General features: G+C 41.0%; 2 protein-coding genes across 2 annotated transcripts; both read left to right on the top strand.

Moving 5' to 3' along the window:
* Positions 1 to 1,142: 1,142 nt before the first annotated feature.
* On the top strand, positions 1,143 to 8,856 carry LOC115042030 (prohibitin-2-like). Its single transcript, XM_029500028.1, has 10 exons — positions 1,143 to 1,187; positions 2,784 to 2,916; positions 3,622 to 3,706; positions 4,755 to 4,834; positions 5,175 to 5,359; positions 6,198 to 6,327; positions 7,081 to 7,184; positions 7,436 to 7,513; positions 7,676 to 7,755; positions 8,318 to 8,856. The coding sequence occupies exons 1-10, from the start codon at positions 1,167 to 1,169 to the stop codon at positions 8,343 to 8,345; spliced, it is 924 nt and encodes a 307-aa protein (XP_029355888.1). The 5' UTR covers positions 1,143 to 1,166; the 3' UTR covers positions 8,346 to 8,856.
* Positions 8,857 to 19,689: 10,833 nt separating this feature from the next.
* On the top strand, positions 19,690 to 25,449 carry ptmaa (prothymosin alpha a). Its single transcript, XM_029499684.1, has 5 exons — positions 19,690 to 19,855; positions 22,292 to 22,360; positions 22,449 to 22,539; positions 23,797 to 23,876; positions 24,885 to 25,449. Exons 1-5 carry the CDS (start codon positions 19,811 to 19,813, stop codon positions 24,921 to 24,923), a joined length of 324 nt encoding a protein of 107 aa, XP_029355544.1. The 5' UTR covers positions 19,690 to 19,810; the 3' UTR covers positions 24,924 to 25,449.
* Positions 25,450 to 25,537: the final 88 nt, after the last annotated feature.

Here is a 25,537-nt window from a genome sequence, read left to right as displayed (position 1 = left end):
TCAGACTTCCCCACGTTTGCCATTCTCTATACATAATCTAAATAACAGCTTTGAGGTATGTGCACCACATTTCAAAGAAAGGATTTCATCATCATATAAGATTTTACCAAATGGAAAAAAAACACAATACTACCACACACAATACTAAATCACTTCAACCAATTTCAAAAAGTTTAAGTTATTGCATCAGTCATAAGCCGTTCATTTAACTTTCTGAGGAAATAATCAGCATTTTGGCTGCTTTCAAAATGAGACAGAATTTTTTTGTGTGTTATACCTTAAATTCTGTTAACATAATTAGTGAAAAATGCAACTGTGGTGTCGGTTCCTGGGCCTGGGGCCTTTCTGTACAGATTGTACATGTTCTCCCCAGGCTTGTTTGGGTTTCCTCTGTGTACTCCAGTTCTCTCCCACTGTCCAAGGACATCATGCTTGGGTTAGCTGGTAACTCGAAGTTGTCCGTAGGTCTGAGTGTGATTGGTTGTTGGTCTCTGTCTCTGTGTGATGGACTGGCAGCCCGTCCAGTGTGTACCCAGCCCTCACCCAGAACATTAGGTGGGACCGGCTCCAGCCCTCCTGGGACCTGGATGGATTGTGGTTGAAAATCAGTGAACAAATGCTCAGGAATTATTACTATTATTTTTGTACCTAGTAAGGATAATTAGATGATAATGGCCACCTGCTGGAAGGGAAAGGGGTGAAACAAGAGTTTACTTTGGAAATGTGTTCAGTCCAAGATAAAGGCCAAGCTGTTTTCCACTGAGTACAGCAGAGGTGATGATTAACAGGGATCAGGATTTTAAAGTTCAACTTTGAATGAAGTCACAATGAAGTCAGACACATTGGCAAAAAGCTCGAAACTCAACTCATACTCATATTTGAGACTCATTAACTCATTCCTTTTATTGCTGTCTGTTGGTTACATTGTTCACCCATGTGTATTAATGTATTTTATTTCTAAGACCATTTAACCAAAATAAGAAAAAAGAAGATAATCATCCCTTATTAGTCCCTCAAAAATGTCCACCAGCGCTACACTCCGAAGCAGATGGGGGCAGTGTTGCGCCAAACACACTGATTACAAACCTCCTTCAGGACTAACGAGGAGAGGGACTACATGTCCCATCAGACTTTGCGGTCGACCTTGGAGTCTGACGCACGGCAGCATGGCGAACAAGGAGCCCAGTGTAAGTGTTAAATGCTCAATTATTTAAGTCAGGACATTTTGATGGTGTTGAACGAACGTGTATGTGTTCCTACAGTAGCTGACGGCCTGCTAACCAGCTAACGCTAACCCCAGAGAGCAGCTAGCCGTCCGGAAGTGTCCGCAGGTCACTTAGCATGTGTCGTGCACCCCTGAACTTCGGCAACATGACCGTTGGTGACCACGATCACAATAATAACACACGATCAGCGCAACTGATCCGTGGGCCGAGGCAGCTGTATCAGTTTAAGGAGACTCAGGGAGTGTTTTTTTTTTTTTGGTCCTGAAAGGGTCTAAGCTGAGAGGACCTGTCTTTAATTTAACTGGACGTAGACTGTTACACACACAGACAGAAATCCTCTAACTAGACTACACAAACACACAGTGCTGGTTGTCATCCCGTGTGGTTTGTGCGATTATAAGTTAAAGTTAAAGCCGATTCATTTCGTTCTTTGTCTGTTTGATCTGTTAACATGATGGCGCAGCTGCAGGGAGTGTTCCTGCACAGAGATATGAACTTATGGGGAGTTGCTCCATTCTGTGACAGAGCCCCTAAATGACAACACCTGGAGGGATGTCAGTTTCTGATGATGACGGCTGGCTTTGCATTTAGATGGATAATTTTAAAGACTGCCCAAACAGTAATGATAGGAGTGCATAATACAGCCACCACAGTGGCCTTCAGTGTCCCTCCAACATGCATGTAAACATTTTTAAAATCTACATTTTGACTCAGGACTGGAATCTGCAGGACTTAATCTTGCGCATTGATCTCCAGGTTTTGATGCATTTTTAATTCAATTTTAAATTTTTCCGTTGTGGCATTTCTCTTACATTCAGTAAGTGACAAACAACAAATGCCGATGCAAAGTGATCTTCAGGGACTAAATTGTAAACATACACAGCTCACAATACTGTTGACTGCACTATCCAAGTCGGGGGAGCTGCCACTTTTTGATAACAGTGAAAAAGAGTATACATAATAGCGATTATTGTAATTATGTATACATAATAATCACTTAGACATTCTTTATGATGACAGATGGGTGACCTTAGCAGTGGGGTTCAGCAATATATGAAAAAGGCCAAACAACCAGTCGCTCCAATATGTAATGACGGTGAAGTTCCCCATCATTGTCAGTGGAACATGCAGAGTCCAGTGACTCGTAATGCTGACCGATAACTGAGGTATTCAGTTTGACTCTGTAGCAAGTTCAAGTTTCTGGAGGTTGTCTGAAGAGTCTGTGTGTTATACTGCTGTATGTTGCTCTTTTCAAAAACGAACCTTACTGTTTGCCTTTGTTGCTATTAATGGCCAGTCTCTATAGTTAGCTTCTTTCATCACTTACCACATGTTTTTCATGGTTAAATTGATCATTAAGTTTACTAACTTTCTGATTTTCCTAGATATTGAGTTCACAAATAGATAAAAAGAAACCCAGTTTGGAGAGATTATAACAATAATCAATGTATTTCCTTTATAAATAAATAATTTATCTGTTGAGTTATATGAAAAGTTATGACTGTGATCTTATGATATTGTCTCTTGCTCATTGTCTCACACACACATGAATTGTAGCGGTTTATCCAGAATCTGAGGGATCTGGCAGGCCGAATGTCCTCATCTGGTGGCAGAGGAGCAGGATTAGGACTGAAACTTCTGCTTGGAGCTGGTGCTTTGGCTTATGGCATTAAAGAAGCTACCTACACAGGTAAACCCATGTACAGTACTTCCAAATAGGCTCTCAAAAAATGACACTTCATTTTTGCAGATAGATATAATTGTATGAAAAAATGTGCAAATCAAGAAAGAATTTTCTAGTTCAAAACATAGTCTGAAGAATTGTATGGCCAGCAGGATTTCCAACTTCCAGCTTTTATTATTTTAATTAAAATTGTAAACAAATAAATAAAACTCATCTTTCCGTAACAAAATATGTTAATTGAACCTTCATATTGATATTTTCTAAATTTGATCATGATAACTTATACATCCAGCTATTCATTTTCCACATTGTGCTAATTTGTGGAATATATATAATGCCTTCCTTTTACAGGTTGTTCAAATAATTTCATTTGAATTTTATAAAAATTAATAAAACAGAATCATTACTTTTTACATTTAGGTGATTTGGCTTGTAGCACTTGCTTTATTTGATTGTTCTTGATATTTTTTTCTGATTGGACACAAATACCAGCACATTCTTGGTAGGCCAAAATCTACCTATAATAATAATAATAATAATAATAATGATTAATCAAGAGAAGGCAGGGTTAGTTGTTTTGGAGAGACTGTTTTAGTGTTCTTTCTCTAGTTGGAATACTTAGAATTATTCCCAAAACCTTTCATTTGTGACCATCTGTATAGTCACCTGATAGACTTTCTTTTGTGTGTGTGTGCGTGTGCGTGTGCGCAGTGGAAGGTGGTCATAGAGCCATCATCTTCAACAGAATTGGAGGGATGCAGATGGACACTGTTCTCGCTGAGGGGCTACATTTCAGGTAGGATTAGTTGGCTGATTATTGGCTCGCTCCCATATTGATACTGGTCAGTCTGCTGACTCTTGTTAGCAACCTGCAATCAGTATTATAATCAAAGATTGTTAGGTGATGTTGTCCAACTGCAAATCTCCTGTTTCCCACAGCATCCCTGGAGCTCATGACTGCTAAGAAAATGCCCATAGAAAAAAGGGGAAAGTTTATACAAATAAATCCATAGTTAGAGCTAGCTTAATAATACTGTCTGCTACTTGCAATACATCCTATTTTGATGTGCATCTATTCAACTTACTGTCAGTTTTGCAGAGGAGCAAACCCTACAACAGTCCCCAGTCTATTGCAAACTCACACCAATGGGCATTTTAGGGTGGAATAATTAACCTGGAGTACCCAGACAGAATCCATGCAAACAAAGGCACCAGAACTTAATGCTGTGAAGTGACACTACTAACCACTGAGACACCAAGGTTCTAATGTTGTTTTGCTAGAAGGGTTTCATGCTTGTAGTCTTTTTCCAGCCTGTTGTTTGTGGTTCCATTGACCTAGTGTTACTAATCCTGAGAGTTGTTTGCTGATACATTGGGCCAATGTCTTACACAGCCCAAGTTATGTTGCGAGAAGAAAAAACAGCAGGCAGGAAAGAAGCCTTAGCCTCGATGTAAGCTGTAAAACCTCAACTGTAAAATTTCTGTCACAAATGATTTTGAAATATGAAATTAATTTATTTTATAATACGAACCATTCTGAGCGCAAACACAAGTGGAAGGAATTGATGTAGCAATAAACAGTGAACTGAAAACCACAATGAACTCCCTGCACACATGCTGTACAATGTATGAGTATGAAACTATGCTGGTACAACCACACAGGTCAGAGTGTGATGATGAGCTTCAGGAAGCCTTGCAATCTTTATATTTACTGGCACTTATCAGGCATCCAGTTTTATGCAGTGTCAATTTAGTAGCAGATCCAGGCAGAAAGCTGTGAGGGTTGAAAATCCAAGACAATTTTACAAGAGCTACCTGTGCAATGACATCATTGTGTGTTGTAGGATCCCTTGGTTCCAGTACCCCATCATCTATGATATCAGAGCCAAACCCAGGAAGATTTCTTCTTTGACTGGCAGCAAAGGTAACGCTGGACAGAGACATATATATATATATATATATATATATATATATATATATATATAAGGTCACATGATGGAAAAAAATTTAAGTGTGGATCACAATGGAGAGCAGTGGAGGAAATTAGTAGCATTTCAACATCCCATCATTCTCTGTTCTCCTTGTTGCTCTGTAACTATAACACAATTTGTGAATATGATGTACATAATGTGGATTCCAAAATCAAAAGAACAGTTAACTAGACTAGTATTGGATGTAAGCATCATTTTCACCAGAGGATGGCATTGATATGATCACATGCAGTGCGGAACACTTATCTCTCACTACACATCTTGTGCGTGTAGATCTGCAGATGGTGAGTATAGCAGTGCGAGTGTTGTCCAGGCCCATGGCATCAAACCTTCCAGTGATGTACCAGCACCTGGGGAAGGACTACGATGAGAGAGTCCTGCCTTCTATTGTCAACGAGGTCCTGAAGTCCGTGGTGGCAAAATTTAATGCTTCACAGCTCATCACACAGAGAGCTCAGGTATTGTTGACAGCGTCATCTCTGTTTTCTGTGGCTGCAACAGCTACTCATTTATAATCAATCAATAACATTACTTGCCAAATATTTTAATAATTGAAGAGTTGGGTCTACGTTATCACATACAGAAGTACAGCAACTGTAAAAAAAAGGAGAAAAGGGGAAGAACCAATGGTAAGCCTTGTAATTTCGAAAAATGGGTGAGACAGCAGAGGAGGCTAATGTTAGGATCTAGAAAAGTGCCCAACCCAAGTCAGCAAAAGTCTGGAAACATTTTACATTGAGGCTTTCCAAGGACAGCTTTAGCTACAAAATGTGTACAGCCAATCTCGCATGGCAGCATGTCACTGTGGGATTTTTTGTTTGTTTGTTTGTTTGTTTTTTTTTTTTGGCTTGACAAAACAATTTCAAGAAGTACAGATTACAGTTTAATCAGGAGAATGTGTCAAAAACCTGCAGCAAAATCATTTTTATTTCTGTGTTTTACTCTTAATGCACATACATTTAAATTTTATTTAATAAACAAAACTGTTTATTAAGCAAGATGCTGGAAATAATACTTTTTTCCCCATTTCATATGATTAAGATTCAGTTAAACAAAGATATAATCACCAGATTAAACGATTGAGAAAATAATCTGCAGTTGCAACCCTACTGTATACTCAGCTGGGACAATGTTGATCTAAAATATTTAAGACATTTACAGCAAAAGTGTTTCTTTATAATTCCATGTACTGTGAACTCATTTTTAACTAAACAATGTCACAGTCAGCTGTTTCAGTTCTACCTGCAACAAGTGCATACTGTTAGTCCAGAAAAGAGTGTGCTCTGTGTTGTTCAGGTGTCCCTGTTGGTGCGCAGGGAGCTATTTGAGAGAGCCAAAGACTTCAACATCATTCTGGACGATGTTTCCATCACTGAGCTGAGCTTCAGTAGCCAGTACACTGCTGCAGTCGAGGCCAAGCAAGTTGGTAAGGCTCCACACAGCACCCAAGTCGAGCCAAAAGTTGTATCACACGATATTTCTTAATATCGGTCCACATAATGTAATTCAGACATTGTTATGAATATTATACCGATGCCAAGAGGCCTTAGTACAACAGATGTTTGTACCTACAAACTGAGTTTGCCAAGTCGATGAAACCCTCTCCCATAAAATGATATCATATTTTAGATGTAAAGATTGTACAAGTAAATGAATGTTCACCTTTTTATTTGTCAATGGTGACATCACAGTCAAATAAACAAATAAACCTCGGCTTTGTCACTATTAATATCTTACTTGAAACTATAAAACAGTTAATCTTATTCTTTTGTAAATGGATTGGAACAAAAGTGACTCAGCCATGATGAAGAATATGAAAAGTGCTGTGTTGCTACAGAATAAAGAGGGAAAAAAAAGTAAGCAACAATAAAAATCCATTTTGGGTGGTGGTGTGGGCTGGTTTAAACTTTGATGGTGTCTCATCTGTAGACTCAGAATATTTTAAGGAGATGAGCTGCTTTAGAAGGTGGACAGATTTCATGTGCTCCTGCTGCTAGTCAGCTCCTCTCAGCACATTTAGCAGCACCGAAGGCCAGCAGATATTATAATCACATAGGTTACAAACAGTCATCAGCTCCTTGTAGAGTATCTTAACTCTTCTTATTTTTATTTAGGAAGAGCCACTGTGTTCCATAGGAGAATTTTATCAGTAATAATCCGTGTTTTTTTTTGTATGAAGCCCAGCAAGAAGCCCAGAGAGCCCAGTTCTACGTGGAGAAAGCCAAACAGGATCAGAAACAGAAGATCATCCAGGCTGAGGGAGAGGCTGAAGCTGCCAAAATGGTGACTGGAGTGATGGGACAAATAACCTGCTCCTCTCTGTTACACTGGGAGCAGCAGTTATATCATTCTGAGAAATGAACTGCTTTGAAATGATAGCTCTGCTGGTTACTGTTTGGATGTAAACCTGATTCAGACAGTGAACATTTAGCTATCAGTTTTACATACATATAAAGAAGTCTGTAAATGATTATTTAGTATTATATGTGGAATACTGTCCAAATAAAAACTGTGTGTGTGTGTGTGTGTTTCAGCTGGGCCAAGCTGTGACTAAGAACCCCGGTTACCTGAAGCTGAGGCGAATCAGAGCAGCCCAGAACATTGCTAAGACGGTTAGTGCTGTTGTTTCTTTCCTGTTGCACCAATACTCTGTCCGCTTTGTGTTTTAACCAAATTCTTTGATCAAATTCACATAGTGAATATTAAAATTCAATGTAAGGTGAGGAGCTGCAAAAGTATAATGACGATGATATGGCTGCTCTGTCTGCTTCCAGGTGGCAACATCCCAGAACAAGGTGTACCTTAACGCTGACAGTTTGGTCCTGAATTTACAAGACCAGATGTCTTTTAACAAGTACGTACACTCACACTCTCTAATAATTTCTTGATGTGTTCAGCAAGTATTTGCAGGTGACTGGCATGATCTATGTTGTTGTTCCATTATGTAGCTGATCAGCACAGTCCAACGCTCAGAGAACGTCATGGTCACTGAATCCAGACAACAGTTGACCCCTTAACCCCATCAGTATTAGCAGGGTAGTAGTTCCATCCAAAAGCCCCTCCCCAAATGTACCACAGCCAGTGGTGATCTTCAGACTGGAAAAAAAAACTTCATGGTAATGAGCTATGAGGTGCTGCTCTCAGTGTCTGGAACTAGAACATGAACACAAAGCTGTTAGGTGCAAAAGTACATGTGTAGACACTGAGAATGACTGCACTGCAGTGCCATCTATAGTCAGGATGTTATGTACGTCAACAGCTGGATTAAAAAAAAACTTTTATTTGTGTTTAATAATCAGCTTGTCTGGAGAAAAAAAAAGTACATATTTAAATGAAAAATGTGACCCAATATTTGTAGCAGCTTGTTGTCTTTGCTCCTTGTGCAGCAGTGTGACTAATAAAATGGTTCTTTTTAGTTTAACTCTGGGCGGGAAAAAGCGCTGACGGGGATGCCGAGAGGCAGTAGAGCTTTGCCTCACATCAGCTTCATCTGAACCGTCTCAGAATCAATGTACAACTCTGGATCTGACTGAATGTGGACAACAACAAAGAAGCAATTTAATTTAATTTTTTTTTATGTTTTTTAAGTCTGAGATTGTGGGAGTGGCCTATGTTTGTAAAAGAATTATTTGAGAGGAAGACAATATGACATTATTTCAACTTTTGAACTTTGAAGACATTTGTCAAATAGCAACTTCATCATTCTCAGTGATTTTTATGACTAAGAATTAGTGCCACTATACATCAGAATAAATCAGGAGATGTGTCTTTTGTCAGGAGGCCTGAAAGCAGAAATGTAAAACTAGATTGAGATGGTTTTTGGTTTTTCACAGCAATCATATCCTCTAGTGAGTATTTTTATTTCAAATAAAACAAAGGAAATGTGTAAAATATCACTTCATTAGGTTCACAAAAGTGCTGGTATAACTAATAAAAAGAATAATGTCTGAATGCATTTTATTGGGGTTGTGGTTATGTCTCTCCTGGCTCACTGCAGGGCCTCCTGGGATACTTGAATCGACCAGTGCTTGGTTGGGTAAAGACCCTCGATGAGAAATAGGACCTTTGTTGTACTTTTCACAATGCCTTCAAACTGTAAAATATGATAATCAGTAAAAATGTTTGTACATTGTGAGTAACTGCTCTCTGGCTCTCAGCTCACAGAGTGACCTTTGCTGAAAATGCACACATTACTGTTTGGTGACCCCGGCGCTCTGATAATTGCAAACTCACTACAAATGGTGTTTCCTCAGAATCGTGCTACAGGAGGGTCTGTTCTCTCAAAGCATGTTTCTCTGCTCACGCTAATCTGTATGAATGGACTCTCACTGCCACACTAGAACAATGGAGGGTCGATTGGCTTCTTTGTGCTGTTAAGGCTGAAGAAGTGATATTTGAGAAGTGTAATCATCATGTGGACACTTTGGATGTAAATGTAGTTACCGTATATTTTTTTTTAACAGCTGTTTTATTTATTTTTAGTGTCACCATTGGCTGTCTGTATCTGCCTCTGCACAGCAGTTAGTTGTCATGATCGTATCTCCCCACAGCACTGTCAGTGTTGATGTACGCGACTATAGAGATGAGTGATTATCTGGTTTTAAGTCGAGTTCTGGTTCATTTCCTGTCATCCGGCTCCTGAGCTGAGATGACAGCAGGTGAGAAATCATATGATCTGTACTCAGTATAGACCGTTTTATCATATGAATCTGTTCAAACTGACCCCAAATGTCAAACTAAAAACCACACATAACTAAATGCACATACACAAAAGTGTTCAGACATAAAAACCAAAAAGTGCACTTCAGTCGCCAGACATAACGGTTTTGAAATCTAAATGCTCCTGCCCCGCTGTGTTCATTCAGAGCTCAAATCCAATTCAGAATGACCTCGTTTAGATTTTTTCTGGGCTAATTAGTCTTCTAATGACACAAGCGATTTGCATTGAACTCAGTATCTTAATTGTTATTCACCATTTCAGTAGAGCTCCAAACATCCTGATCTGGACGGTGGTAACAAATTGCAATTAGGTTGTACTAATTTTTCAGCTCTTGCTGTCCTGGCCAGCTTGCTCTATGTGCTGCAGAGATTTATAGGTAGGTAGAGTTTTTGTTTGGCTCGTCCCTTGCAGCTGCCAAATGAGAACAGCAATGCTAAGCAGGCTATTAAATACCTGCTGCTAATCCAACACTGCAGAGTGACACTTCCACTCACACCATATAGAGCCCGTCTATGACAATTCCAGTTATTCAATTCAGAAAGTGAAGCCATATAGATTCATTCCAGACAGACTTAATAATTTGTGCTTATAAACACAAATAATTGTAATTAAAAGTTATTAGTCTTTATAAACATCTTTTAATTTTGACGGTTATAACTTACAGTGAATGAAAACCCAAAATTCAGTATCTCAGTAAATGAGGATAATGTGAAAAAGTTCAATATATGAGACTCATGCTGTCACTCCAATCAGTGTGACAATACCAGTGCATCATCAATTGTGTGTCCATTTCCCAAGCCGAGTACACAAAGTAACACCAAAAAGCATATGTCCTCTGAATGCAACAGTAAAATTAGGCATTACCTAACTCAGTATGCCACTCTTGGTCCACCTCTCTCGCCTTGACTACTGCAGTGGTCTTCTCACAGGCCTTCCTCTGAGCAGTCAGTTCATCACAGATGCCGTAACATCCCATAGCTCCCAAAAGGGAAAGTCATTCTTCTCAGGAAACTACATTGGCCACCCACAGGCATCCATCAGTCAAATTCAAACCAATACTTCAGCAACTTCTGGTTCCTTGTTGAGGGACTTCTGGTTTTGAACTCATCTCCTACACTCTTCTATTGCATAATGTGTCATGTATTTTTTGACATTGCCATCCCTGCATTCACCACGATATAACTCCAGGATGTTTTCATCCATGGCTTCCACATGCTGGGACAAGCAACCAAAATCAGTACAATGCCATGTATTATTTTATGATCATTTACACTCAGGCCTCCTCCTGACTTGATGTCCCCCAGTTGTAAGTTATTTTGAATAAGAGCGTCTGCCAATGAGTAAATGTAAATGAAAGTATATCTCTCTGTTAATATGTAATGAATTTGTAAAGTTATTTTCTCCATCTGTGAGCACAAGTAATAGGTCCGCTATTAGTAAAGGCAAATCTTTTTTTTTTTTAATCTTTCAAAATGAAAACTTGTTTTTAAATATGCAATTTTTTGCCTCCTGCCACAATGATGGCATATTCACTGCAACTTAATGTCTAAATCCTTTTAAATCCCTTCTGACCTGTGCCTGGTCGCTCCACTAAACACTTGCGTTTTGTCCTCATTCAGCTCAAATGGTGTTTCTATTTTACACTCAACAAGAAAGTCAGACAGGGAAGATGAATTTCAGCACGTTATAACTTTAAGAGGTTCCAGAGTAGAACACACACAGCAAAACATGCACAGGCTCGGCTTACTCGCTAGTCAACCAATAAAGTGGCACTGGCTATCTCCTGTTATATATTAGAACCACAAGATGGCAACAACACCACTTTATTCCGATGATCAGCACTGGCCACCGCTTTGTGTCCTTGCTGCCACATACTGTTGGTGAGCAGAAGGGTTTCTCTACTGTGAATATCTATAAACTTTTCTCATTAGTAAAACTGTCACATATTTTAAATGCAGTCATTAAACAAATTATAGCTTATATCTATGTTATTATTAAATAGTTTTTTAATCAAAGGATCAGGTGAAGTGACTATTTTACTTGAGAGCACTCGAAGTGTTTCTCCTTTTGAAAATGCACTTTAATGGCACGTTTTAACTTTGCCGTTACAATATTTGCATAAATTTACCCCTGTCTCTCTCTTCTTCTCATTTTTGTTGGAAGAAGGTTCTCTGAAGACCCAAAAACCACAGCAAGTGTTTAGTCAGAAGAGTCTGCTGGCAAGTACTTTAGTATTTTAAGATGCATACAGTTACATTTCACACAAAAGAATTTTGAATAATTGGGAAATGATGAACAATGCTGAGTTCTTCTCTTGCGGAGCTATTTAAAGAAAGTCTACACCTCAGCACTCAAACTGACAGAGCACCACCTCTTCTCATGAAACCTGTTCAGTCACTCCACTTCCACTTTGCATCACAGCTCCACTCGGGGTTTTCTCTGCAGCCTCTCTGCAGTGCTGCTGCTCTCCTCCTCCCTCCACCATTTCAAACAGTGCTTGTGGTCGGCCCTGTGATGGAGGAAGAGGGAGAGGAGCTTTGTTGACAGGAAAACAGAGGAGGGAGGGAGTTAGGAGAAGATCACTGAGAAGGAGAAACATGGCGACTAAACTCTGTAAGACTGAAAGAAATGAAAGTTTTATTTGCGGAAACTTGTTTTCAAATCAAACTCAATTAGTTTTGAACAGAAAAGGTAAACTATTTGTCAAAATTAAAATAGATGGTCTTAAAAATTTGTGCATTTACGTAGTCTTCCCATTCATTTACTTTGTCACATAAGATGAGAAAAATACTATGATGAACACTAACACATTTTTTCGCACACTTTCACAGCTGCATTTCGCACATGCTTGACACGATGCCTGGAGTTCCCCTGTCGGGCTTCCACTGAGGTGTCCCTTCAGTGAAAACTTCTTAATCAGAAAAAAATGTTCAGTCAAGGTGGAAGAAGTGAGGAGAAAAAATCAACGAAGAAAAATATTAAACCCCAAATTATTGATTGTAGGCTGCATAAAAACATAAAATAGAGAGCCTTTTCAAAAATCACAGAGTCCAACTGATTACAGGGTGAAAGCCTAAAAATCAGCTTACAGCAGTACACAATGAACTTCTGGCAAATGAATATGATAACTTTTACTGCAGGATTAGCAAGCATGATTTTAAGGGAGAAAGGGTGAGTTATGGAGGGTAGAAACATGTGGAAACATGCTTTCTGATATTTCCACAGCTGATGTTAAACAACATTTTAAACATGTAAACCTGAGGAAGACCGAGGCCTTCAGCTACAGGACACTGAAAGTGCTAACAGAATAGATAGCACGGCCTTCCACAAGCTGCTCCAGCTGTCCTAAATACTGACATCATTCATTCACTCATTCATCTTCTACTGCTTATCTGTTTCTGGGTCAGGGGGGCTGCTGGAGTCAATCCCAGCTCACAGTGGGTGAGCACACAGACACAGACGGAGACCAACGACCACTCACACTCACACTGACACTCAGACCTACGGCCACTTTAGAGTCACCAGTTAACCCAGACATGATGTCTTTGGACGGTGGGGGGGAAACCAAGACACCCAGAGGAAACCCACACAAGCACAGGGAGAACATGCAAATTACGCCAATTATGACTAACAATATAGACGAGCAACTTGAATGTGTTCCCATTTTGGTCAACACAATCCAACTCCACCTGATGGTGAAGAGGCTGGTGGCTCTTGATGTATCCCCAAAAACTCTTCAATGGATCCATGACGTTCTGACTAAATGCAGGGAGTCATCTTCTAGACCCACCAGCACAGGCGCACCACAGGACTGCGTCTTGTCCCCTCTATTGAACACTTTTTATACCACTGACTGTCAGCCTCTGCCTCAGCCCACAGGCACCTTAAATAGCCTGATGAAACAGCATTGGTGGGCTTTTTAATGTCTGCTAATGCATCAGTGGATAATTTCAAAGGAAAGACAAGATTTTATTCAACAGGACTCAGACATTGCAAGAAAAACGTAACAGATTGTCATTGATTTAAGCAGAAGCGCTACTAGAATAGTCCCTGTCCCCAAAATGAATGGCTCTCAAAAGAGAAATACTTTGGAGTTTAAACTGAGGATAAATTTATTTTTAATGAATGCACACTAAACATGTTTAAGAAGCTGTTCTTTCTTAGGAAACTGGGGCACTTTAGAATAGACAGTCTAGTTCTCCAATTGTTTTATAAATCTGTCCTGCAAAATGTTCTTTCTGTTGGCCAGATTTGTAAATTTGGACATATGTTTGCCCAACATCATAGTGAATTGTTTGAATATTGTTCAATATTAGAGATTCGTGGTGACACACTCTGATCAACTAATTAACTGAACACCCCTGCAAAGTTTTCCTGAGCCTTTAAATGGTCTCAGTCTGGTTCAGTAGGCTGCACAATCATGGGGAAGACTGGGGAAGACGATCACTGACACCCTGGCCAAAGAGGGTACAATACAAAAGGTCATTGCTAAAGAAGCTGACTGTTCAGAGTCGTGTATCCAAGCACATTAATGGAAAGTGGAACGGAAGGATAAAATGAGGTAGAAAAAGGTGCACACACAACAGGGAGAACTGCATCCTTGTGAAGGCTGTGAAACAAAGCTCATGTAGAATTTGGGGGAGAATCACGAGGAGTGGACTGCAGCTGGAGTTAGTTCTTCAAGAGCCACCACACACGGAGGGATCCAGGACGTGGACTACAACTGTCCCATTCCTTGTGTCAATTCACTTTTAAACCAGAGACAACCTCAGACATGTCTTATCTGGGCTAAGGACAAAAAGGACTGGACTGTTGCTCAATGGTCCAAAGTTCTCTTTTCACATTAAATTAAATTTTGTAATTCATTTGGAAATTTTGGAAATCAAACCTCCAGAGTCTGGAGGAAGAGAGGAGAGGCACAGAATCCCAGTTCCTAGAGGTCCAGTGTAAAGTTTCCACAGTCAGTGGTGGTTTGGGAGGCCATCTGCTGGTGTTGGTCCACTGTGTTTTACCTGGTCTACCAGGAAATTTTAGGGCACTTCATGCTCCCTCCAGCAGGACTTGGCACCTACCCACAGTGACAAAAGTGCCAATACCTGAAAGGACCACAGTATCCCCTGACCCAACCCCCCCCCAGAGAATCTATGGGGTACTGTGAAGCAGACCAACAACTCGGAAGAGCTGAGTGAATTTTCCAAGATACTGAATTGTAATTATTCATTAGCTGTAAATTATAATTATCCAAATTAAAAGAAATAAGCCCTTCAAACATCTCAGTCTGTGTAATTGAGCTATATAATGTATGATTTTTCGTTTTTGAATTGAATTACTTAAATAAATCCACTTTTTGATGATATTCTAACTTCTTGAGCTGCACCTGTATGAGGAAACTGACTAATGAAGGTGCTGAATAGCGCCTGCGTAGGAGTACAGATGTGTCCTGTCGTGACTGTCTGGACCACAGTGCATATGTTACAATAATTTCTACAAAAAAGCTGATCTCTAAAAGTTGTACCTGCTTTTATGTCTTTTCAGCTTGACACATTCCATTCGGGTATCAACCTGGGATCCCTCCACCGCAGGCTAAATTACCAAGACAGAGGGGGAAGGTGGTATTGCTGGAGTTTCTTTTTTACTTTTTTAGATTTTGAAGTTGATTTCAATATATAACTGTTCACCTTTGAGAGACTGAAAAACATCGACAAAGGGCAACAAAGTTTTTGCTCAAGAGCACAAACTCAGTGAAACCTCTTGCCAGCATCTTCTATTATAAGCTGCAAAGAGCATGGTTTGGTGTAAGTAGAGGATCACACTACATTTTTCTCTCCCTCATTTCCTGTCATTCATTGCAGCATATGGCTAATGGCCCATAATCCGTTTTTCAATACTCGATCAATTCCAAGTAAACAAATGACGAATGGATGATAGTGTTTCTGTATTTGCTGAATGAGTTTGTTAGCACATTAGTAAAAAGACTTAGACACCTACTAACAATATAATGAAAATTTTTAATGCATTCTTTCCTGTTCCTATATCTTTGCCCAAATGTTATTCCAACTCCAAGTTCACATTTAACCAGGTATGGTTTCATCGACTGAACATGTTACTACTACCCCCCCTTTGATGAGTGAAGTGCTCATAATGTGCTTTAGCTTGGAGGGCGAGAACCAAGAGACATTCAAGAACCTGAAAGCAAAACTCACATTGTACATTTTTTGTCAAAAAGCCAAAGAAGTCCACACATGCATCATGAGTAAAATTCTGATAATGAGAGGAAGGTACTGTACGGCAGTGGTTTCCCACCACTCAGGTCGGTCTACACTGCATTACACCCACTGCTGCTCTTTATTAACTTTCTCTAAGGAGCTCGGCTACCTGCAGTATGCACAACAGCTTTTCATTAACATGCATCACAACTTTGCATGTGGCTTATTAGCCACATGTAAACTGTAAGAAGTGTAACAAGAGCAATGGCGTGCTGATCCTCCTTCTCTGTGCCTCCCTACAGGGTACAGATAAACGCCAGGTTTGCTGTATTAAATGTATATCAAAAGAATGAATGAGAGTTGAGAGTGAATGTTTGTAAACTTCAAGGTCCATGCCATTTCACCAAATTATCAATATTTTTCTTCAAACATTCATTAATGCTGCTTCTGCCATTTCAAACTATCAACAGTTGTCATATAAACAGAAATACGATCATAAATGAAGAAGTAAAGGTACGTGCTTCCCACAAGCAGAAACATGCAAATGAGATACTGTGCACTTTTTCAGATTAATGTAACAGTGAGGTGTGTTCCCGGAGACTGTCCCTGAGGCGTCGCTTCTATGTTTCTGTCCTCTATCAATCCCCCACTGCCCCCTGCTGTCAAAATGTCAGAGCAGCACACCATGCAGTTTAAAATACCCCATAGTCGATTAAATGTGAACAGGATAACATAGTGAAGCAAAGAAAATGGTTTTTCACACCTGTTGTTGCAGCAAACCGGCAGTAGCACACTGTGATAGCGTAACAGAATAGAAGAACAGTATGATCAATCTGTCTTGACATGTACCATAAGAGTTGTTTTGGAGTTAACCTCAAAAATTCTAGATGGGTCCGATACTTAATTCTTAGTCAGAGTCAGAATCTTTTTCTTGTCATTCGTTCATTCTTTTGTTAATCCATCCATTTTAGGCTGAGGTGACATCCCAGGCTAGAGTGTAACACGTTCTCCTCAAGTTCATCCTGGAGGACTCTGAGGTGATCCCTGGACAGCGGAGCTATGCAATCTGTCCTTTGTCTTCTGGATCTACCTCCTAACGTCCCTCCCTCACTGGTGCCACATGCCTGGAAAACATTTGATAGAAGTTACCCAGAAGCCACCTGTATCACCAAAGGATTAAAGGCCCCTCTCTGAACTCCCTCTGGATGCCTGAGCGACTCACCCAATGTTAAGGCCGATTACACTCTGAAGGAAACTTGTTTTGAGCCACCGCTCAGAGTTCGGTGTTAAGAACGTATGATAACTGGCAAATCAAAAGGTTTGTCCTCCAGCTCAGCTTCATCTTCGCTACAGTGCCAACATTACTGCTGATGCTGGAGCTGCTAATATCATGTTCCATCACTCATGAAACTTCTTCACCTGAGACACAAGTGAATCCTGAAGTGAGCGTGCCTGGTAAGAGGACTGTGGTCTGTGGCGCTGCCTCAAGCTTGCTGCGGATCAGCCCAGTATGCTGCACTTCATGGTCTGGTCTGCCATATAGTTTCAATTTACTATGAGAGGAAAAATGAGCATCCCACCCATCTGCACACCAGGACGAGCACGGCTCCATCAACAGGAGTGAACCATGTGAGAGGGAATTCCTCGCACTTCGTCTCCAGCTCCATGTCCATGTCCACCAACACGCTTTGTGTAATCCAGCAGAAATGTGTGTTTGCTTTGATTGGCCATCACTGTACAATGCTGGATGATGTCATGCTGCAGCAAAGGTTGAGCAAGGTTAAAGGTTTTTTTTGACCCTGTATTGTTTTGAGCCCTTGCTGCACTTTCATTTGGCTCCACTGAAGTGAAGGAGAAGGCTCTGCTCCTCTCCCCCACAGCACTCAGGTGAGTGTGGCCTGAAATCACTGCTAGCGCTAATGATGACCTGACATCCGCGGGGATCATCAGGACATCAGGAGAACAGAGACTGAGTCAACCCGGAAAAAAAACCCTAAAGGCACCAAACTCCGAGCAAGTCCCAGCTCATCAACAGCAGCTGATGGACGTTAGACCGCTGTAGGCATCTGATACCGCAAACTCAAATCTAACACCAGAATTTTTAAATATCCGATTGAATTTAAATTTCAGTCTGGTTGCGGACCAGTGTACTGTGGTGGAGACTTTGCAGAGACAGCCGGTCCAGCTGACGTCTGCTTCTCTCCTGCTGTTACATTCAGCCAAACGCCGCGCCTACATCCGGGACCTTCAGCCGCCAGCTGATTGGCAGCTCCCTCAGCCAATGGCCGGGCGCAAAGCGTCAGCTTTATGTTCACTCCAGTTCACCGTCCAATCAGAGGAGATGTTCAACAATCGCGACGCCATATGGACCGCAAAAGCCGCCATGTTGGTGAGGGACAAAAAAAAAAAAAAAAAAAAAAAAAAAAAAAGCCCAGCGCTGAACTCTTTCAAACCGTTTTTTCTCGAAGAAAATTCACTTAAAAATTACATTTTCCAATTTTCGATGTATTTTTGTTTTAAAATTGAGCTTTTATTCGCACTGTTAATTTGTATCGCTTCATCGGTGTCTTAATGCCAGTATTTACGATATAGCTTTGTGTCGATGAATGTGGATGGAGCAGATAATGAACATGGCAGTGGGAAATGTGAACCTGTCGGGGAAACACGACTCTGTCTGAAAATCGCTGTTTGCACTACAGGAAACTGATAACATGATTTAAATATCTGTCCAGACACGCCCATGAACACCTCTCCCCCATTTCCCTCTCCACCCCTCCCACCCATCTCTCCTCTCCTGCCTCTCTGCCCCCTCTCTCCCCCTCTCTCCCCCACTCCTTTCATCCCCTCTCAACAATTGTTCACCTCAGGCTCACTCCCTGCTTTTCTCTCCCTCCATCTGTTTGCCCTATCCCTCTTTCTCCCCATTTCTATCAATGATGATAAGAAATAATAACACAAAGAAGAATGAAGAATGATCATCGCGGAAAAAAAACACACAGGGCAGCAGTTTATTTGTAGACTATAACAGCATGGTATATTTCAGATTATGCAGCCTAGCCAACGGTCATGGTGCTTGATGTAGTCAAACACTTTGGTGGTTGTTGTCAAAGTAACAGCTGAGTAAGTAAACAGCTGTGGGAATATTACTGTATTAAAGGTAAACACAGCTGTAACAGAAGTTGTAACTTTAGACGCAGCAGCAGTCTAATGCAGTACAGTTTCAGTACTACAGTACTTTCCAGGAGTAGTATGTTGTGGCATGTTAATTGTTGGCATAGTTACAGCAGCATTGTATATTGTGGATATGGCTTGATATGTTAACTTCAATGAAAAACACTGGTTGAGTGTGATCACTGGTAGATCTACCCAACAGGGTTTAAAGTATGATCAGCACCCTGGACAAGCTAAAACATTAAAATGCTCGTTCGTCTGATCGGTTGTTTGTACTTTTAGAAAAAGGTAGTTCCAGTTGTGGTTTTAGCAGTAAAACCAGATGTAGCTGTGGTGGAAACAGTATCTTGCCACAGTGGGTTGGTTGAGTCAGTGAGCTGAGGTGACAGTGCGCTGGACTGCACAACTTTCAAGGATTAAAGCTGGAGCGCACAGTGGGCGCGTGTGTGGGATTTCCAATGCGCACACAAAACTCTGTGTGTGTGAGAAAGGGGATCAAATGTGACGGATTTAACATTAAAAACTTCGGACAAAATTGAGATAAGAAACGCACACGAACACAACAGAAGGTTGTCTATTGTTTCCCTCTGAGCCAATTGCAGTGTGAATATTTTCAAAGCAAATGGACCAATCAGCGCGCAGCTCCGGACACCTTTCGCCTCCCACTCGTCTATAAAGGCAGGAGCTCTGGCTGCTGGGCACGCCGCTAGTACAAGAAACATTTTCTCCTCCCGCAGACCCGTTGCAGGACTTTGTTTTGGACATTTTTCTGTTAATCTGACTGGATATTGATTTCTTTCTGTGTAACTAACATGGCGGACAGTAAAGTAGAAAGCAGCGTTGAACTGAGTGCCAAGGTAAGGACAAGAGAATTGATAAGGACACAATGCTCCCCCTAACTCCTGCCTCCTTTTATAACTGTATTAGTAATTTGCCTATTTTAAGCGCCGCTCGGACAAAAAAAGAAATAATTTACTTCGTGTAATGTGTCTATAACCTTTGGCCTGTGAATGTAGACATCGAAGTCTGCGATGTTCTAGTCTGTTGATATGAAACAAGAAGCAGCTGTGAGAATGGATGAGGAATGAAGATAGATTGGGTAAGAAAGAAAAGAATCTACTGTAAATCTACCGGGAAATGAACGGGACGGATCCGTGTCTGTATCTGTCATTTCTCAAAGCTGATTTATGGACTCCATAGTCGCTCCATCCAGGTTGTTTTAGATGCTGTTCCGTGCTGATCTTTGGCCAAACTGACTGAAGAGATTCGCCAGAAGACTCGACGGAGAAATTAAAATCGTATATCAGCTGTTCCTCTGCCGAAGCGTTCAGAGCCGTTTCAATCAATGCCGCGATTTAATGGAAGTACAGACTTTCACGGTTTAACCACGCTGCCGCCCACTCAGTGTTTGGATGCAAATGGCAGGTTTGTAAGAAGGAAACAGCTTGAACAACTATTGTTATTTTATATATATATATGCTTGAGAAGCGTGCCGATCTATCTGAGCTGACCTTGTGTCAGATGCGTCAGTGTGGAGCTGCATATTCACACAAAAATGAAATGAATGCACAATCAATTGTTATTGAGAGGGAGTTTGGGTTTTTTTTTTTTTTTTTTTTTTCCGGACTGAACTGTGCGGGGAAACGACGCGGGCTCCTAATACACAGACTCTTACACACGGATAAGGATAATAACTACATCGCCCAGCTTAGGTTGTAACTCTAATCGGTGACGTGAACAGTAATCTTAGTTTATTCATCTCCGGTTCTCCTTCACTGCCGGCCAGCCGCCCCGGTTCATCGCTGGGGGCGCGCACAGAGCACAGGTCCGTGTTTGTTGGAGCTTTTCGCTGTGGAGGTTTGGATCGTCGGACGGAGCCCTGAGATCAGCCGAACTCCTGCCGGTTGTCTCAAATCGGGGACACGGAGGAGGTTACTGCTGATTTCCGCCCTCTCTTTGATCTCAGCTGTCACTCACATCACACCAACTTGTCTCCGCTGAACGCGGGAGCGGGCTGTCAGGAGGAGACTGACGCCGAGCGGGTGCGTTTAGCGCGGAGCTCGCGCTCTCTTCCAGTTAGTCCGAACAGCTGGTCCGCGAGGGCAGCAGACCTGTTCCCCGATCAGAGGCGCGCGTGCAGCGCTCAGTTCGACTGCAAACCACAGGAGGGCGCGAGGGGAGCGGGAAGAAGGAGGGCACCGTCCAGCAGCATGTCAGCCCGGCGGTGACGGAGCTGTCAGAATGACAGAGCAGGTCAAATGTTTGAAGAGGTTTTCAGCTAAAAGATGGTGCTTCACATCTTTATGTCCAGGAAGCGTTCATGTCTTTCTACCAGCTGTCACGTTTTCTTTCCAGTAGTCTTATAGTGTTGTTCGCGTGAAGGGTAGCACCGCCGCTGCTGTTGGAGAAACTTTAAAAGCATTTTTATTTTATTTTAAAATTATTATTATTATTATTATTATTATTTTAAACTGTGCCACCTGATTAGGTAACACACAACACTCAGCCCCTGTGCTGCTGGGAGTTGTAGTCTTCGCCCCGCTGTGTGCTCTGACTGACCGGCAGGGCAGCAGTGACAGACGGTGTCAGGTTTCAACCGACAGGAGGTGGGCGGGCCTTAGAGCGGGCGGGCCAATAGGAGAGCAGAGCTGCAGGAGGACGGCGGGGAAGCACCTCGGAGAATTTCCCTCCTCCGTCAGCAGCCGGATAACAGACTCCGGGGACCGGAGCTCGGACCACACCGACGCTTTGCCACCCAGTTCCTGTCACAACTCAAACTGTCTGATTTCTAAAAGTGAAACTTTCAAAATCGCAACTTCCCAATAAACATTATTACCCATTACTTACCCGGATGGATTTTTTTTTTTTTATTTATTTCGACACACACAAGTAATCAGATGAATGTGAAAATAATAGAAACAAAAGCGGCATGTATTCAATGTGACGATTATCTGTATTTCACAAGCATAATGTCTGGGGTCTGAGTGTATGTTATGAAAATACTGAATTGTCTGTCTGACATGGAAGATGAATGCAGCCGTGTTTGACTAAACAGACGGGACAAAGTTTAGAGAACTGTGTAAACAATGTGTAAACAGCCTGAGTAATCTTTGATGCGGAGAGCTGGACATTGATCCTTCACATTCAACAGCTGAGTTAATGTAAAATCAGAAAATTGCCAATCATCATCATCATTCAGTTATTGGGTAGTTTATTTTGTCCTTGTGTTATTTACCCAAGGTTACTTTCGTGAAGTTGGAGTTGTGTCTGCATAAGAATATGTTTGTTTTCAGGAGCTGAAGGAGAAGAAACAGACTGAAGAGATTGAGAATGGAGAGGATGCTGCTGCTAACGGCAAAACAGTAAGAGAGCTCCTCCTGAGTCTCTGCTCTAAGAACATGTCCCATCTTGTCCCTCAGCTTGTGACACATATATGTCTTGCCCTGTTAGGATGAGGAAAATGGCGAGCAGGAAAATGAGGTAGAGGACGACGATGATGATGTGGGAGAAGAGGAGGAGGAGGAGGAGGAAGAAGCAGAGGGTAGGTGTGTTCATGCCATGCTGAACAGAGATGGAATAATAAATGACAGACATTAAAGGTTGTAATACAAGATTTATTTTTTTATTTAACTCACTCCAGAAATTTATTTAGCATATATATTAGCAACGTGGCACTTAGGAAGAATATCAGACTGATTGCTTGCATAATTGAAATTAACAATCATCCTCACTGCAAGTGCATATTTATAACAGGAATTCAATCATTTCTTTGATGCAACTCGTATAGTTCATATTTCATAGTCGCATTTGCAGATCAAGGTGGTACTGACTAGAGCTTAAGTACAGATGACCAGTCCAGCCCTCAAGGTTAGCTCCTTATTAATACCACTTGGAGTGGCTGGAAATTATTCAAACAACTTACAATGAAACTACAACCAGTCAACTCAGGCTTTACAAAGCTAATGTTTACAGTGCATACAAGAAGAAAGCCACTTTAATTCAGTTCAAACTTAGCTGTGTAATGTTAACATTATAACACGGTGCTGGTGCTGGTCTACACACACAATGAACCAGATAATTCACTTAATTCTACAGTAATTCAATAGAGGGTTTGGACTGCCATCTGGAGGCCAGACTGGGCAACTGTACAATGTCCTTGAGACTATGCACTGACATCAGTTCACCCACCATAACAGGCAGTTGCAGCCACATTCAAGTAAGGCCAATGAAATGTAGATAAATTCAATGCTTGTCAGGAGGCTAAATATTCTGAACCTTTAAAGTCTAAATGTAGAATATGGTTGTTTTCAAAACTGTCTCTGTCTCCAAATATGACAACAGCAGCGTGTGTGTAAATCTGTTCTCCTGTCGCACTGTTTATTCTCCTTCAGTCACCTACAGCCCTTTTGACTGTCATTGCATAATTTCCCTCCATATATGCAGCTATCTGTTTGCGCACACACTGTATTAAACAAGATCTCATAATTTTGTCCAGCATATATGGGTACAGCATGTCTTGCATATTAATTACTATATGCATTAGTTTAGATCCTGCACACGCATGAACCATGATTATCCATCTACACATTAGTATAATCATAAGAATACCTGATCATCTGAGCCAGCTGCTCAGTGCCACAGGCCTGAGCAGATCTTGCACAACACCTCGTGAAAGTGTTAATGAAATCACAGTCATGCTCAAATATCTGACTAAGAACAGAAATGGATGAGTGGAGCCAACAGTTACATTCACTGAAAGACAAGGAGCCAGCATCACTGTGATTCTGTGTCTATTCAGGTGATGAGGAGGACGATGAAGATGACTTTGATGGCCCAACAGGGAAGAGAGCAGCTGAGGATGACGATGATGAGGAGGAGGTGAGGAAGAGTCGCTATATACAGCACATGCCTTCCTTTGTACACATACACATATTACAACTACAACAATGTGATTAAAGTGAACAGAATATAACATTTGCTGCTTCAATGACAAATGAATGATATATAGAACACCTGGTAAAAACATTGCAGATTTTTTTTTTTCTACTGCAAAGTGAACTTATGTAATATATGTCCATAAGTAGACAGTCACGCTGGTACAAAGCCATTTTGGGGGAGCTACCATCTTTACTTTAAAGCGCTCTCGTCACTCAAGATGGAGGTGGGCAGTACAATTTGAGATCTACACACTTTTATTTCTTGTTCCACCTGTCAAGACTGAATTTGAACCTTTAGAAAACGATCTGAAGTGCATAGCCTCCATTAGCATTGATCCTTTTAAGGAAATCTGCTCAGTGAACTTGTGTCTTTAATTTTCATGTTTTTAGTATGTAGTGCTGTTTCATTGTCTTTACTGTATATTTGAAACTACTAAGCAGGACTCACCTGAAGAAGAGTGGGGAATCTTAATGTGATTACCCTGGTTAAATAAAGGAGAAAAAAGTGCTAATGAGGCCTGTATTTAGGGCATGAGCTGCTCTCAGAAGAAATGAGTCTGTTGGAGATAATTGTATCATCTTATGAATTTTATTTTCTCATATTTAAAGGTACCATATTTTTAATTCCTCAGTGTTTTGTGTTGATGTTTCTAAGATGTATTTGGTTTTAAGAACCAAATACCTGTCTAAGTGTGGTTTTACAACTCTCAGATTTCTCTCTGGAGTACTACTAAAGGGTCAGGTCAGTGAGCCAATCAGAAGAAAGGCTTGTTTAAAGAGGATCAGTTTCTGAAGACAAGCTCTGAGGATTTCTTTGTGGACTGAGCGCTCTGATGCTTTTATGGTATTTATAGAATCTAGACCGTCTTTCTAATCAAAGGTGCGGTCTGCAGGCATGGTTTTTGGTGCAGCATTGACCTGAGATGACCCTTCTTTTTCCCCTTTCCAGGATGAAGTTGAAACTAAGAAACAGAAAACGGATCAGTGAAGTCTTCAGTGCTCACTGTCCGGAGGACTACACCATCGAGAGACAGCCGGTTTTCCAGCAAACCTTCAACACCTCAGTCCTCTCTTCTTAACAAGAATACTTTTAAGAACAGAATTAGTTTGTATTTTTATTTACATTTTATATTTTTGTAAATATTGTATGGAGGTTGGCCATTTTGCAACAATGATCTTTCTGGGTATCAAGTGGTGCTTTGAGAACTTTTAGATCCAGACTTATTCTGGTCACATTCTGTGTGAGCTAACCAGAGGCATCTGTCGTTTTACACCACCAACAATAACACACCTACACACACACATACTCTCTGGCTTATTGTTCTTACATTAGGTTTCTGTATAGGGTTCCTACAAAGTGTATTGACTCATAGTGGCATGGGAGATTTTAAGTGACTCTGCACTTTGTGTGCTGATTGTGTATTACTGGTAGTTTCTGCTGTCTGTCATGGCGAGAAGTTGATGTTCTTCTGTCTGTGCTATTTTGTTGATAAATAAACAGTCATTTGATTTTTGTTGGTTTGTTACTGTGTAAGTTACACCTGTCAGAAGCTGCACACACCTGCAAGGAGAATGGACAACACATGATCTTAACAGGATACT

This window comes from Echeneis naucrates, chromosome 4 (assembly GCF_900963305.1).
Source record: "Echeneis naucrates chromosome 4, fEcheNa1.1, whole genome shotgun sequence".
NCBI lineage: Eukaryota > Metazoa > Chordata > Actinopteri > Carangiformes > Echeneidae > Echeneis > Echeneis naucrates.
This window is presented reverse-complemented; position numbering and strand designations above follow the sequence as displayed.